This window comes from Bactrocera neohumeralis, chromosome 2 (genome assembly GCF_024586455.1).
Source record: "Bactrocera neohumeralis isolate Rockhampton chromosome 2, APGP_CSIRO_Bneo_wtdbg2-racon-allhic-juicebox.fasta_v2, whole genome shotgun sequence".
Lineage (NCBI taxonomy): Eukaryota > Metazoa > Arthropoda > Insecta > Diptera > Tephritidae > Bactrocera > Bactrocera neohumeralis.
In genome coordinates this window covers 90705099-90717906 of record NC_065919.1, presented here as the reverse complement: position 1 = coordinate 90717906, position 12808 = coordinate 90705099, and the positions used below count along the sequence as shown (strand labels likewise).

General features: G+C 37.0%; 2 protein-coding genes across 4 annotated transcripts; both read left to right on the top strand.

Annotated features, from left to right (window-relative positions):
• Positions 1-244: 244 nt before the first annotated feature.
• Positions 245-3796, top strand: LOC126754494 (hatching enzyme 1.2). Its single transcript, XM_050466513.1, has 2 exons — positions 245-856; positions 2864-3796. The coding sequence occupies exons 1-2, from the start codon at positions 697-699 to the stop codon at positions 3670-3672; spliced, it is 969 nt and encodes a 322-aa protein (XP_050322470.1). The 5' UTR covers positions 245-696; the 3' UTR covers positions 3673-3796.
• A 1102-nt stretch (positions 3797-4898) lies between these two features.
• Positions 4899-11995, top strand: LOC126751627 (ATP-dependent RNA helicase p62). 3 transcript variants are annotated; one of them, XR_007665906.1, is made up of 5 exons: positions 4899-5402; positions 6614-7726; positions 7855-8093; positions 8498-10331; positions 10632-10789. XR_007665906.1 is itself a non-coding variant. In XM_050462030.1 (5 exons), the coding sequence occupies exons 1-5, from the start codon at positions 4960-4962 to the stop codon at positions 11240-11242; spliced, it is 2274 nt and encodes a 757-aa protein (XP_050317987.1). In that variant the 5' UTR covers positions 4905-4959; the 3' UTR covers positions 11243-11995. The 3 variants fall into 3 exon arrangements, 2 of the variants coding, with proteins under 2 accessions (XP_050317987.1, XP_050317986.1); XM_050462030.1 differs by lacking the exon at positions 8498-10331 and adding an exon at positions 10928-11995 and having other exon boundaries at positions 4905-5402; positions 6629-7726; positions 10632-10810; XM_050462029.1 differs by lacking the exon at positions 8498-10331 and adding an exon at positions 10928-11995 and having other exon boundaries at positions 4906-5402; positions 10632-10810.
• Positions 11996-12808: the final 813 nt, after the last annotated feature.

Sequence of the window (12808 nt, the reverse complement as noted above, 5' to 3'; positions counted from 1 at the left end):
TTTTATTTCAACAATTTATAGTTTGAGCGTTCCTTTTCGGAAGGTTCGCACTTGATCGCAGGCTCTACACATTCACCTATGAGAGTCAATACCGCGGCTTTATACAAAACTAAACAATTTTGGGCCAAATAAATAACAATGTAACTGTATATGTGTATGTATGTATGGCCAATTGTGTATATAACACATCATTAAAGCTATAAAAGCCGCAGTCGTCACTTTGTTTGGTCGGCTGTTTTGCATTTTATGCGAGTGTGATTCCAACTTAATCGTTGGCTAGTGACAGTCTCAGTCGTAAATCGCAGGTGATTCAGTGCAGTATTCAACGCGGGCCGCACGTCGCCTCGTATACCGAATCATTGTTTTTCTTTACGCAATTTGACTTTTTGCTTTCGCGGCTGGTTCGCAAGTAATTGGCACTAATTTACGGGCATATCAAGCAGTCATCTCACATTTGTTTGCGCTGACAATACGCCTGCGCTTAAGCCATCGCGCTGTGCCGCTGAGCTAACAGCTTATACTGTAACATCATTTGAAGTGCCGGAAAAAAGTCGCTATTAACCAAGTGTCCAAACATTTGTTACCACATAACATATCTATTTGCATAAACTGCGAATTTTATGCCAAAATACAACAACTTTCATACAACTTCAAGAGCATTTACAAAAGTTTGAAGTGTTTGTGATAAGCGTCAGTATGTTGACTAAAAGTGAGAATGCAAATAACTTTTGGCTTTTGTGTTGCTTGTTATTCGCTTGCGGTGTCGTGTGTCAAAGCGCAGGAGGTTCTTACATCAGCGGCACATACAAGCCAATGGGTGTGGATTTGTTCGACCACGAGTTTATTAGTGCTCCAGGTAAACTTATTAATGTCAGTAATATATTATTCATAACTTTGACATATGTGAAGGCTATTCAGGTCCCGGATATTTTTGCCCGTTTGGGTCCACAGTGATTTACTCTTTCGGAAACAAAAAGTTTTGTCGAGTTATGAAATAGTTGCCATGTCTACGAAATGGCAGTTAAGTTTGTCGAGAGAATATAATCAATTTGGTAAATGTTCAGAAGATCTATGGTATATACCGTTGCATGTGTTTGAACCAATTTTCAAAGTATTTCATTGAGGTGTCTCCAAAACATGCGTTCTGAACCCATGAACCGCCTCTTTAGGCATAGAAAAATGTTGACCTATTAGTATATCCTTTACGTACGGAAATAAAAAGAAATCACAAGGTCCCAAGTCAGTACCATACTCACTGCTATACTATACAGCATATAGTATACACTGTCAGTACTCAAAATGCAGTTGTTTGAGTCTCTACTTTTGGGCATAAAGGCGTAAATCTACGTTTCATCATCTCTCACGATGTCATAAACGTGTTTCAAAGCACCGCTATCGTATTTTTTTACATTTTTCCCAACCTTTCGGCATATACGGGTAAATCCACCATTCATCTCCTGCCCTGATGCCAAAAACGAATTTCGAAGCACCGCTATCGTATTTTTTTTTAATTTCTGCCGACCAGTCGACGGTTTAAGTACATTTAGAAACACTTAGGCTGTTCACGATAAGGTGGTTATCGGGTTATGTGTTTAAGTAAACAACAACAAAATGCGGTATGACAAAATAACCAACTTTGACCAACCTAGGCCCTTGATTACAGATTATGTGGTTGTTTGCTTATTTCCGGTGTTAAAAAGTCGTTGGAATTTTACTAAATGGCAGCACAAAAAATAAATAAAACTAAGCGAATGACATTTCCATTTAGATTTTCTTATTGGAAAATCTGCTATTAACAGCTGTTTTTTGTTTACAATCAGCAAATTAAAACCGAAATAAAAAGCATCACAAAGCATCAAAAAATAGGAGATGAGCGAATTTGCTTTTTAAACCTTGTTTAGGCATTATATAAGTAGGAATTTCATTGAACTAAAATTGTAAACAGTGAACAGCTTTTTGTGTAAAAGTAAGCAAATAACCATACATAGGATGTTCATGGAGCATAGAGGTTATTTTTAATCTAATAATCACATAACCCGATAACCACCTTACCGTGAACAGCCTAACTCATTTTAAGATATTTTCCAACAAAATTAAACAATTTGTTCAGAAAAGCCGCTATTATGAACATTTACCTTTAATTTATTTTTCTCCTTTTAATATTAACATTATTATTTTGAAACTATATATGTATTTTAGTGTTGGAAAATATGTAAATGAGGGACTGCAAATAAAGAACATAAATAACCGAAATCAGCCAAGTTGTAATAAATTGACGAAAGTCACTAAATATCGCTGACTTTGCTTTTTAGCACTATTCTTTATGTAGGAATAGAAATGAATAAGCGAGCGTTTATTAACTAACTCCAATTTTGAAATATGTTTTATGATCTCTGTAACATTTACCAAAAGAGAATTTGCGCATAAGACTATGTCGAGAATCATGGCAATTTCAAATAAAAAACACCTATGCCATAAACTTATGAACTTACGACAAAATTTAATAAAATATCTACACATTTTATACATATTGTATATACTGTCACAAATAAATATTTCCTGGAAAAAAGTAACCAAGCAGGAAACAGTAGTGTCATTGTGAATTGTCCTCCTGTTCGCGGCGAATCGTGTGTTGGCATGTTTTTGCTATTTCCGTTCGCGCGATCTCTTACAACGAACGAATATTTATTCGCGAACAATTCTTCGCTGCCTATATTTTATACGATTCAAAAAGTCATAACAAACAAACCGTTCACAGTCATATTAATTACATACAAAATGATTAGAAAATTTAACTGAAATATTCTTAAAGTCGTATAAAATCTAACGAAAATATACACATTTTAATTTGCATATATTTCAGATCCCTTGGGTTCCAATATAGAAGATTGGGATGAAAGTGAGACAGGAATGGATGATCCGGAAACAATACCACGCCTCTTTCAAGGTGATATTGCTATAGACCCGTACACTTACATATCGCTTAGACTAGGTGTTAACCCCATGAAGCATCCAAAACGTCTGTGGCCGAACGCTACCATCCCCGTCGAGATCAGCCATTTATATACGAACAACGAACGAATGTCTATAGAACGTGCCTTACAAACGTTCAATGCTTTGACTTGTATTAATTTCGTACCATACGATGGGGAGGAAGAGGACTACGTACTTATTACGCCGCCAGTAGATGACGCGCCGGCAGGGTGCTGGTCGTATGTAGGAAAACGTGGTGGAGAACAAGTCGTATCCCTACAACAACCTGACGAGACTAGCGCGCATTGCTTCAGCAGCGAAGGCCGCATCATGCACGAGCTCATGCATGCGATCGGAATTTATCACGAGCAGTCGAGAGCGGATCGAGATAATTTTGTAAAAATCCATTGGGAAAATATTGTGCCTAAATATCGTAAAAATTTCAAGTTAATTTCAAAAAAGAAGGGCAAACACGCATTTGATTATGATTATAATTCTGTAATGCATTACGGCGAATTCTACTTTAGCAAAAAGAAGGGAGAGAAACCCACCATGACACCACTGCAGCCCGGAGTTCGTATAGGACAGCGGAAGACCATCAGTAAAACAGATTGTCTGAAGATCAACGATTTGTATGGCTGCTTGAACGGCAGACATGCGAGAATGTACAGAAGTTTCTGCAATTTATTGGGTCTATGAAAATACTCTCCAATAGTTATTATTATAGTATTTATCCGGATAATATCTGAATAGTTATCATTCTGTTTCTCCCAGACATTTATCGAAAGTATTAAATCATATTGATTTACAAATATACTAACCGAAAAAAGTTTAAGTTTTTAATGGTTCAGTAATTTTTAAGATTTCAGGAACATTAAATATTTTCCATCACGTATACTTTTTTCTTCTTTTTGTTATTATTTATTTTAAAATATTTTTAATGAGTAATACATTTTTTTTACCATTAGTTTTTCGAGTAGGGTCCTTCCAAACAATCGTCCTATTGGTTAGGTCACCAGTTAACTAACCAAATACATGACTTTTGGGGTTGGCAATGTTCTTGTGTGGTCATTTGCTATCATGAAATAATCATTCTCGGAATGGGTAGGTATGGTTGGAGGTAAGAGATGTCCCGTTCATTATTCGACTTTCAGTAACCATGACATTCTGAGTTGTTACGGTTTTCCGGCGCGAGTACTTCTACTACAACGACGTATAAGTATGCAAATAAAGAGGCGTACGTAAGGTTCGGCACATTTTACAAGATTTTTCCCTCTCTAATCGATTTTGGTATTCCATTAAACTTTTGTCATACAAGACGGTTATAATATAATTGAGAGTTGATCTAACGGATTCTTCTTCGGTAGAGCACGCATTGCAGAACGAGACAAAATGTTGGACACCTATCATCTTTTTACGCTTTGCCCAGCTAAACACTCATCTTTTATAAATGAGTAGCACGCAGAGCAATACGATCGTTCTATCATACATCCTTTGCTTTCTTCGTTTTGTTGCAAAGTATAAATTCCCTAACATAGCGAGGAAAGTTGTATGTGAATCGGCCCTTATGCATTCAGTGGAAACGACCAAATTGTGAATATTTAACAATACATACATATATTGCGAAGTTTTTCAGGACAGGGCAAGATTTGTTTGATTTTAGTGAAAGAACAAATAACTCTTTAAAAAAAACATTTGAAAATTGACTATTTCATAAAAATATTAGTATTTAAATCTTTGAGAGTTCTGCTTTTTGTTCAGTATTCTTGCTCATTCACAATAGAAAGAATGAGCAACCCTGTTATGGAATAAATTACAACCCTGTGGAATGCTTCGGTAAAATTTTCCGCTACCATCGCGCAATGCGTCATTCCACTTTTGGACGAGGTTAGGTAAGAACGCATTTTATAATCTGTGCAATTCCACGGGTGTTGCTGCTTTGTAACCAATAAATGTGCTTGTGAAAAAAAATTTAGTGCAGTTAAAATGTTTAAAATATTGGTTCAAAGTTTGGCGAAAAACTCGTGTGAAAGCCGAGCACCGTCACAAATTGCCGCCGTGACGTGTGTAAAAAATTCATTGATTTTACCAGCGGCCAAGAATCATACAATTGCCACGAGTACTATAGCAAGTCGCCATTTTCTTTTTCTAACCAACAGAAAACCAGTGAGCTTTGCTTTTCATCATCAAGATCTAACGGCAGGCAGCAGAAAGGACGTATTCGCGGAGTATAAGCAGATTAAGAAAACATTCTTAACAAATTCAAGTGGAATAACTAACTCCGGTGGCTTCTACAGGTATTTTCACAAGTCGAGCGAAAATTTAGTAGAAGGGGAAGCGTCGCCTGCAGAAAAGCAAAAGTTTTCGTTAAAATCCAGCAACAAACACTCGTTTACAAATTCATCTTTGTATATAGATCCAGACGAAATGTGAGTAAATTTTCAAATATTTTTTAATACATTTAGATAAGTGTTAATGTATCATGTGGTCAATTCGTGGTCGAGGCTTTCCTGTTAGCACGTCGTCCATTTTGATTTTTAGTTTCTCATTTCTCTATAATGGCGTATACATAAATTCAATAGCATAGCGTGTGTGTGTGTATATATAAGTAGCTGTAGAGAACCGTCGTGTTGAAGTACGAAAGGTGAAAGGAGGCACCTATTTGAGAAAAAAGTTTTGCGATGGTTTATCGAAATAAATTAGTGCACAAAAAGATTTATGTGTATTGCTGTAGTTGCAGTAAAAAGGGAAAAAATGCTAAAATTTGTAAATACAAATATTTGCGGATTTTTTCATTACAACTGCGCATATTCTGCTTCGTTTATATGTATCTATATTTTCTAACTTCATACGAAGCTTCAACTTATTTTGGTAATTACCCACCTTTCTTTTTTTTTCTCTTTTCCTCTTTTTGAAGTTTGTGCTGTTGCTACCCAATGTTTTAAGACTTTCAGTTTTCTGTTTGCGTTTTCATCATTCTCAGTTAAAGTAAATAAATTGTAATTTCGGTAAGCAGTAAAAAGTGTAGTAACATGCTTTATTTCCATATTTGGCTTGCGTGCAGATTAGCAGCGAGCAGTTGTAATTTATTGTTTAGTGGTAGGTACGGATATAATATAATTTACGACAAAAAGAACATTGCAATCAAATTACCATTCTTATTGATTAGCCGCGATTGTTCAAGATTGCTGTTTGATTGCACATTTAGTGTTATATTACCAAACAATTATTGGTCACGAAACGGTAAAATAGTCTTCAAGAATTTTACTATAAAACGGTAGATTTTTCAAATATTAGAATCAGTGAAATTTCGGATGTTGGATTTAATTGAGTAGTTTTAGCGCTTAACGTACACTCAATAATTGACATTCCAAAAAGCAAAATTTTTCCATGTTGATTCACATTTTTATAATTCGCTTTCGTGAGAGAGGTTAAAAATTTCAAAATTAATTGTTACGTCGAAGTAATATTTACAATTGTGATTTGTAAACTTCTGAAATGAATCATTCGAAAACACAGAACAAACGTAAAAGGTTGCTGGCAGTAGCTTCTCCGACCAGTGAATTATATCACCCGTTATATTGGCATTAAAGTTATGAAAATATATAGTCGATTTTTTCAAGTATACTATTTATTTTAGGGCACCTCATGATAGGAACTTTGGCGGTCGTGGTGCACGTGGTGGAGATGATCGTCATGCCAGACAGGGAGGTGGTGGCATGCGCAATGGAGGCGCTGGCGGTGGTGGAGGTGATTTCCACGGTGTGCGGAACGGTCGTGTTGACAAGAATCGTGGAGGTGGTGGTGGCGGACGTGGAGGTAGCGGAGGCTATGGTGGCGGAAGTGGTTTCGGTGGTGGATATGGAGGAGGCAATCGTGGGGGTACCCAAGATCTTACCCTCGGAAATGTCGACTTCTCAAATCTCACACCATTCAAGAAGAATTTTTATGAGGAACACCCCATTGTTGCGAACCGTTCCCCATATGAAGTACAACGTTATAGGGACGAACATGAAATTACTATCCGTGGAAATGCCCCTAACCCAATTCAAGACTTCAGCGAAGCTTATTTTCCTGACTATGTAATGAAGGAAGTACGTCGTCAGGGTTATAAGGCGCCAACAGCTATACAGGCACAAGGTTGGCCAATTGCTATGAGTGGTTCCAATTTTGTCGGTATTGCACAAACTGGATCCGGCAAAACCCTAGGGTACATCTTACCAGCGATCGTACATATTAACAACCAGAAACCATTAGAGCGGGGAGATGGACCCATAGCTTTGGTCTTGGCGCCTACACGAGAATTGGCTCAACAGATTCAACAAGTTGCCACTGAATTTGGCTCTGCATCGTACGTTCGAAACACATGCGTTTTTGGTGGGGCTCCAAAAGGAGGTCAAATGCGCGACTTGCAGCGTGGCTGTGAAATCGTCATTGCCACCCCAGGTCGTTTAATTGATTTTCTTGCAATGAATGCCACCAACTTGAAGCGTTGTACATATTTGGTATTGGATGAGGCTGATCGTATGTTAGATATGGGTTTTGAGCCCCAAATACGCAAGATTCTGTCACAGATTCGCCCTGATCGCCAGACACTTATGTGGTCTGCCACTTGGCCTAAAGAAGTTAAGCAGTTGGCTGAAGATTTTCTCGGCAACTACATTCAAATAAACATTGGTTCTCTGGAATTATCGGCAAATCACAATATCCGCCAAGTCGTTGACGTTTGTGAAGAACATGACAAGGAAGACAAGTAAGTGCGGCAACTAGAATATAATGCATGTCGTGAGATCAATTTACAGAAATTTTTAAAATGTTTGATTATATATTAATTAACTTTCATTAATTACTAATGAACATCATTATTTCTTTAATTTTCAGATTAAAGTCTTTGCTTTCGGAAATTTATGATACCAGCGAAAACCCAGGCAAGATCATAATCTTTGTGGAGACCAAACGTCGCGTAGACAACTTAGTTCGCTTCATTCGTAGCTTCGGTGTGCGCTGCGGCGCCATTCACGGTGACAAGTCACAGTCGGAACGTGATTACGTCTTACGTGAATTCCGATCTGGAAAGTCGAACATTCTGGTAGCAACTGATGTCGCTGCGCGTGGTTTGGGTAAGTTTTACCAGTTGCACTCGCTATCAATATCATTTTATTTGGAAATCATTTTCATATTTATTTTATTATTATTATTTACATTTACAAAATTTACTTGAGAATCGTGATTGCAAAATATTTTAAATTGTTTTGACAAGAATAAAAAATGATCTGAACATTTGCAATCACGTATTCCAGTAATAACAATTGTAAGTAGCTACTCCATTACATCTAATGCCCCTAGGCATCTGGAAATGCTTGAACGATAGATCCTAAATTTACTCGAACCAGTTGTCCAAAATTCACTTTAGCTTTAGCGACAAATAAGTCATCATAACTCTGATAAAAGACATATTAATCAATTTGGAATTTTTTCCCTTTTTTTCCCCCAAATCTATTCTCCTAATTCTTTTCGTTTACAGAGGCCGATTATTGTAGTATGGTGGGGATAAAATGATCATCTTTTGAAATGACGCAATTCACTAGGATTGCGTTGATAAGTGAACTCTTGAATTTTTTCGCAAAAGTATCCGCCGAAAAGCTCTTTGAACGGAGCATTTCCAAAAAAGCTGAATGAAATGTGCGACTGTGGCGGCAGCACTTTGTCTACACATTCCGATGCAAAAGAGGGATGTCGTCGAACCACCTGCTGCCACACGTTTGCACGCATCGTCATTGCACATTTGAGGAGAGATATAATACGCAACAGCAGATGGACACGCTTATATAACACGTACAACCTGTGCGAAAAAGCGTTTCAGTGCAACTTAGCGTATACACAAATACTCCAGACTACAAAAAAATAAAAGGCGGAAACATTCGTCACTAATACGCGAAATGTATGTCGCGTCGTCGTGTAATTTTTTATTCATTTTGTGTTTTGTATAAAAATTGCCTTACAAGAAAAAATAAAACATGGGTTTCCTCCTAATTCGGCAATGTGCATAAAGAGTTCTGCGGTACACAATATCCCTATCATCATGCATCAAATGTGGCCTCTGCTATCTTTTATTCAAAGTGATAGTATTTTTCGAAACTAAACAGTACCAATTTCGAAAATGGAAAATAAATATAGGAATTTTCACAGTATTAAACAAACGCCAATCGAAAGGGCAGATTATGTAAATTCAATAAATTGTTTCGTTAGTACTTTATGTGAATTTCCTTGGCTGATACGTTATAAGGAATCGCGTTAAATCACACGCAGGCAATTAAGAGAAACTTCATACAACTAAATGCATGTCCATCCTACAATCGCTATAATTATCGCATGTGTTCTTTGGCTGAATCGTATCGAATTTGTAAAAATTAATTCCATTCGCAAGGAACAGGGTCATTGCGCGTAATTAAAGGGAAAAGAAAATAAAAACATTTACGATTAAATTTTATAATTATATTTAAAGTGATCCGATATCATTTTTGCTGTCAATCTTTGATCCTGTTCAACGCGTATTCGCGGTAAAAAGATCGGTTGTTGTAACGTGGCACGGCATCGAAAATGTTTTGCCTTACTCATTCGATAAAAGGAAAGGTTGTATCAAACGAGCTGGTGGCGACCTTCTTTTGGACAATAAACAAATGTTGAGAAGCTGTTGCTGTTGTTCTAACCCAACCATGGACATCACAGAACACCAGTTCATCATTTGCTGCACGTCCAGAAAAAAGCGTCGTCGTCGTCTACGGATTCTTGAACAACACATTCACATTCCATGAAATCCCGAAAGTTCGTGAAAGGCAAAACGTAGTTTAGAAAGTGCCACAAACACTTCGCAATACCGCCGACAAAGGACACATTTGCAACGTGGATTTGTTTGTATAAAATTTGGAGGATATGCATATAATAATATAATGGTGAAGTGTGAAAGTAAACACAGTTATTTGGAGAAAACGACGGACATTTACTGGCCGTCATAGTTAAATGAAGAAAACTACTCTTTGTCAACATGCCTGCGGTAGTGGTTTTACCTGAACATTGGGTGATGGATGCACGACGTCGGCGAGCGGCGCACAAACTCTACCACCAAATAGTTGGATGTGCGCTGAACTCCACTCGAGACGCATTTAACTCGAAACTCGTGCGGAATCGAGCTGCATCGTTCGTCCATCCTGTGTCCATTTAATGTTGATTGAGAGAAAAAGGGAGACAGATTAGAGGGAAAATGCCCTAACTATATTTAAAGTTTTACCACATGCTCTTCCACTCGTTTCGCTGAACGGGACGAGAGAAGAGTGTGAATATAAATCGACTATTTGAAGGTAAAGTACATTTTAAGTCCACTGTATTTTTTAGTTTAATTTATTTAAATGATCATAATTGATGAAAAGTAAAAAAATAACATTGTAATATATAACAGCAAAAAAAAATAATCCTTTAAAAGTGAATTTAAATTGAATGAAAAACAGTGCTCTACTTTGCAAATGTCGAAAATCCTTTGGTGTACCCGACCTCTATTTGTTATTATCTACTGCTATTTAACTTTTGTTTCAAACAACATTTGACTAACTTTCGATTTTTTGCATTCCACCACAAATACACTTCACTAATGTGTACTATAGATGTGGACGGTATCAAATATGTGATTAACTTCGATTACCCGCAATCGTCAGAGGATTATATTCATAGAATCGGACGTACAGGACGTTCCAACACAAAAGGCACTTCATATGCATTCTTCACCAAAAATAATGCCAAACAGTCGAGAGCGCTGGTTGATGTTTTACGAGAGGCTAATCAGGTAAACATTATTTTTAGTTAGATTCAGATAAAAACCAAAATACTATAATTCTACTAATCCTCCGAAATTACACCTAATTACATCTTTCTAATGTGACCGTGTATATTCTCTTTAAAGGAAATTAATCCTGCGCTAGAAGGTATGGCACGTAATAACCGTGGATTTGATGGCGGCCGTTCCCGTTATGGTGGTGGTGGCGGCAACTCTCGCTTCAATGGCACCTTCCGAAAGGGTGCTATCGGAGGCGGCGGTAATGGCGGTGGCCGCGGCTACGGTGGCGGTTATGGCGGCAACAGCGGCGGAGGATTTGCCGGCGGTCGCAGCAACGGTTACAGCAATAACAATGGCAACAGCGGCGAAAACAGTTACGGTAACCGCAACGCAGCCAGCAGTAGTAGTGGCGGCGGCAGACAGCATACGCGTTTTGATTAAATTTACAAATAATGCTAGGTTATAAGTTATTAATATTAATTTCTCATTTAAATGCAGTTTTACTTAAATATAACAATTAACGTTAAACCAAAAGCCAATTCTACAATCACGTGAAAGTGCTTGCTGTGTTGGAGTTTCTGGTTTGAACACAAATTACGCTAAACCTAGCCAATAATAAATAGTGAGATTTAAGTCAGTTTACGTTTTATATGTTTTACAAATCTAAATCTGCATTTCTCTAAATAACAAACAAGCTTAAATTATTTGAAATCAAAAGTAAATGCTCTTCAATTTTCCATTGATATTTTCTGTTTGCCCATCAATTAATTGAGTATGTGCTTTTGCAAAAGGAATTTGTGATCAAAAAAACTTATTTATATTTATACTAATTTTGCCCTGTATAAAACGCGTATTTGCACTCCAAATGTAGCCTAAATATCGTCATACATAGCGTCTATTGTATGTGTAGTCCTAAGTTAGCTTCATCTATCCATGCGCCCAACAATGCGACTGGCGCAAACTATCAGTATCTCTTTAATACAATAACAACAACAGCACATTTTTATAATCTGTGCGTCCAGACTTCAATTGACATTTACAAGAAAATGTAAAAAAATATATGCAGGAAAAAATAATGAACAAGTTCTCATAATCAAATGAGGCTTAAGTGAATTTAAAATGATTTAAAACAATACATATAGTTTGAAGAAAAATAACAGAAAATAAATACATTAAAAATTGGTGTGAAATCCATTTGGTGTTGTTTTATTATTGCGCAATTAAGTTTAGACAGGCCACAGAGGCAATAGCGACATTTCCTATGCCGAGGCTAAAAACTCGAAAACAACAGTAAATTTATTGGCTTTAAGTTCCTGTATCGGCAACAAGCGGTGAATATATGTATTTAAGTGTTTATGTATTTATTGCTGATAACCTAAATTATGTTTAAAATACATATTTTAGAAGCTAGAGACAAAATAATGGGATTTTCATCAAGTTGGAAAAAGTTACGAAAAATAAAGTTTGCAATTCAAATCATATTTCTGGAGCAGGGGATGGGTCCTACAGGATTATACATACATACAAGGTCCTTTCCAAAGTAAACAGGACTTCAAAGAAACTGAACAATTGGTTTTTTTCGGCAAAATCAATTTATTTTATTCAAAATAGTCTCCTGCTTCAATACAACTTTTTACACGGTCCAAAAGCATGTCGAACGAGTGTTTTAGCTCGTTGGGCGGAATGGCCGCCAGTATGCCGGTGCAAGCCTTTTGAATAGCCTCTATGTCTGCATAACGCTTTCCTTTCATTGGCAAATGCATTTTTCCGAAAGGAAGAAGTCGCACAGTGCCATATAAGGTGAATGTGGGGAGTAGTTAATGGTTAAAATGTGATTTTTGGTCAAATAATCGTCCTTCGAATGTTGGATTTTTGATCGGCAGTCAATTTGTGCGGAACAAACCGTTCACACACTTTTCGTAAGCCCAAATGTTGAGTCAAAATGCCATAAATCGATGCTTTGGAGATGTTCAATTCCATTTCCATCAATTTTAATGATAATTTCGG

What these genes read in the sequence shown, in the direction of transcription:
- LOC126754494 (XM_050466513.1), top strand. Translation starts at nt 697, where the DNA reads ATGTTGACTAAAAGTGAGAATGCAAATAACTTTTGGCTTTTGTGTTGC. An exon ending in CGAGTTTATTAGTGCTCCAG is followed by an intron (nt 857 to 2,863) that starts GTAAACTTATTA and finishes CATATATTTCAG; the next exon opens with ATCCCTTGGGTTCCAATATA.
- LOC126751627 (XM_050462029.1), top strand. Translation starts at nt 4,960, where the DNA reads ATGTTTAAAATATTGGTTCAAAGTTTGGCGAAAAACTCGTGTGAAAGC. An exon ending in TATATAGATCCAGACGAAAT is followed by an intron (nt 5,403 to 6,613) that starts GTGAGTAAATTT and finishes TATTTATTTTAG; the next exon opens with GGCACCTCATGATAGGAACT. An exon ending in TGTCGCTGCGCGTGGTTTGG is followed by an intron (nt 8,094 to 10,631) that starts GTAAGTTTTACC and finishes TGTGTACTATAG; the next exon opens with ATGTGGACGGTATCAAATAT.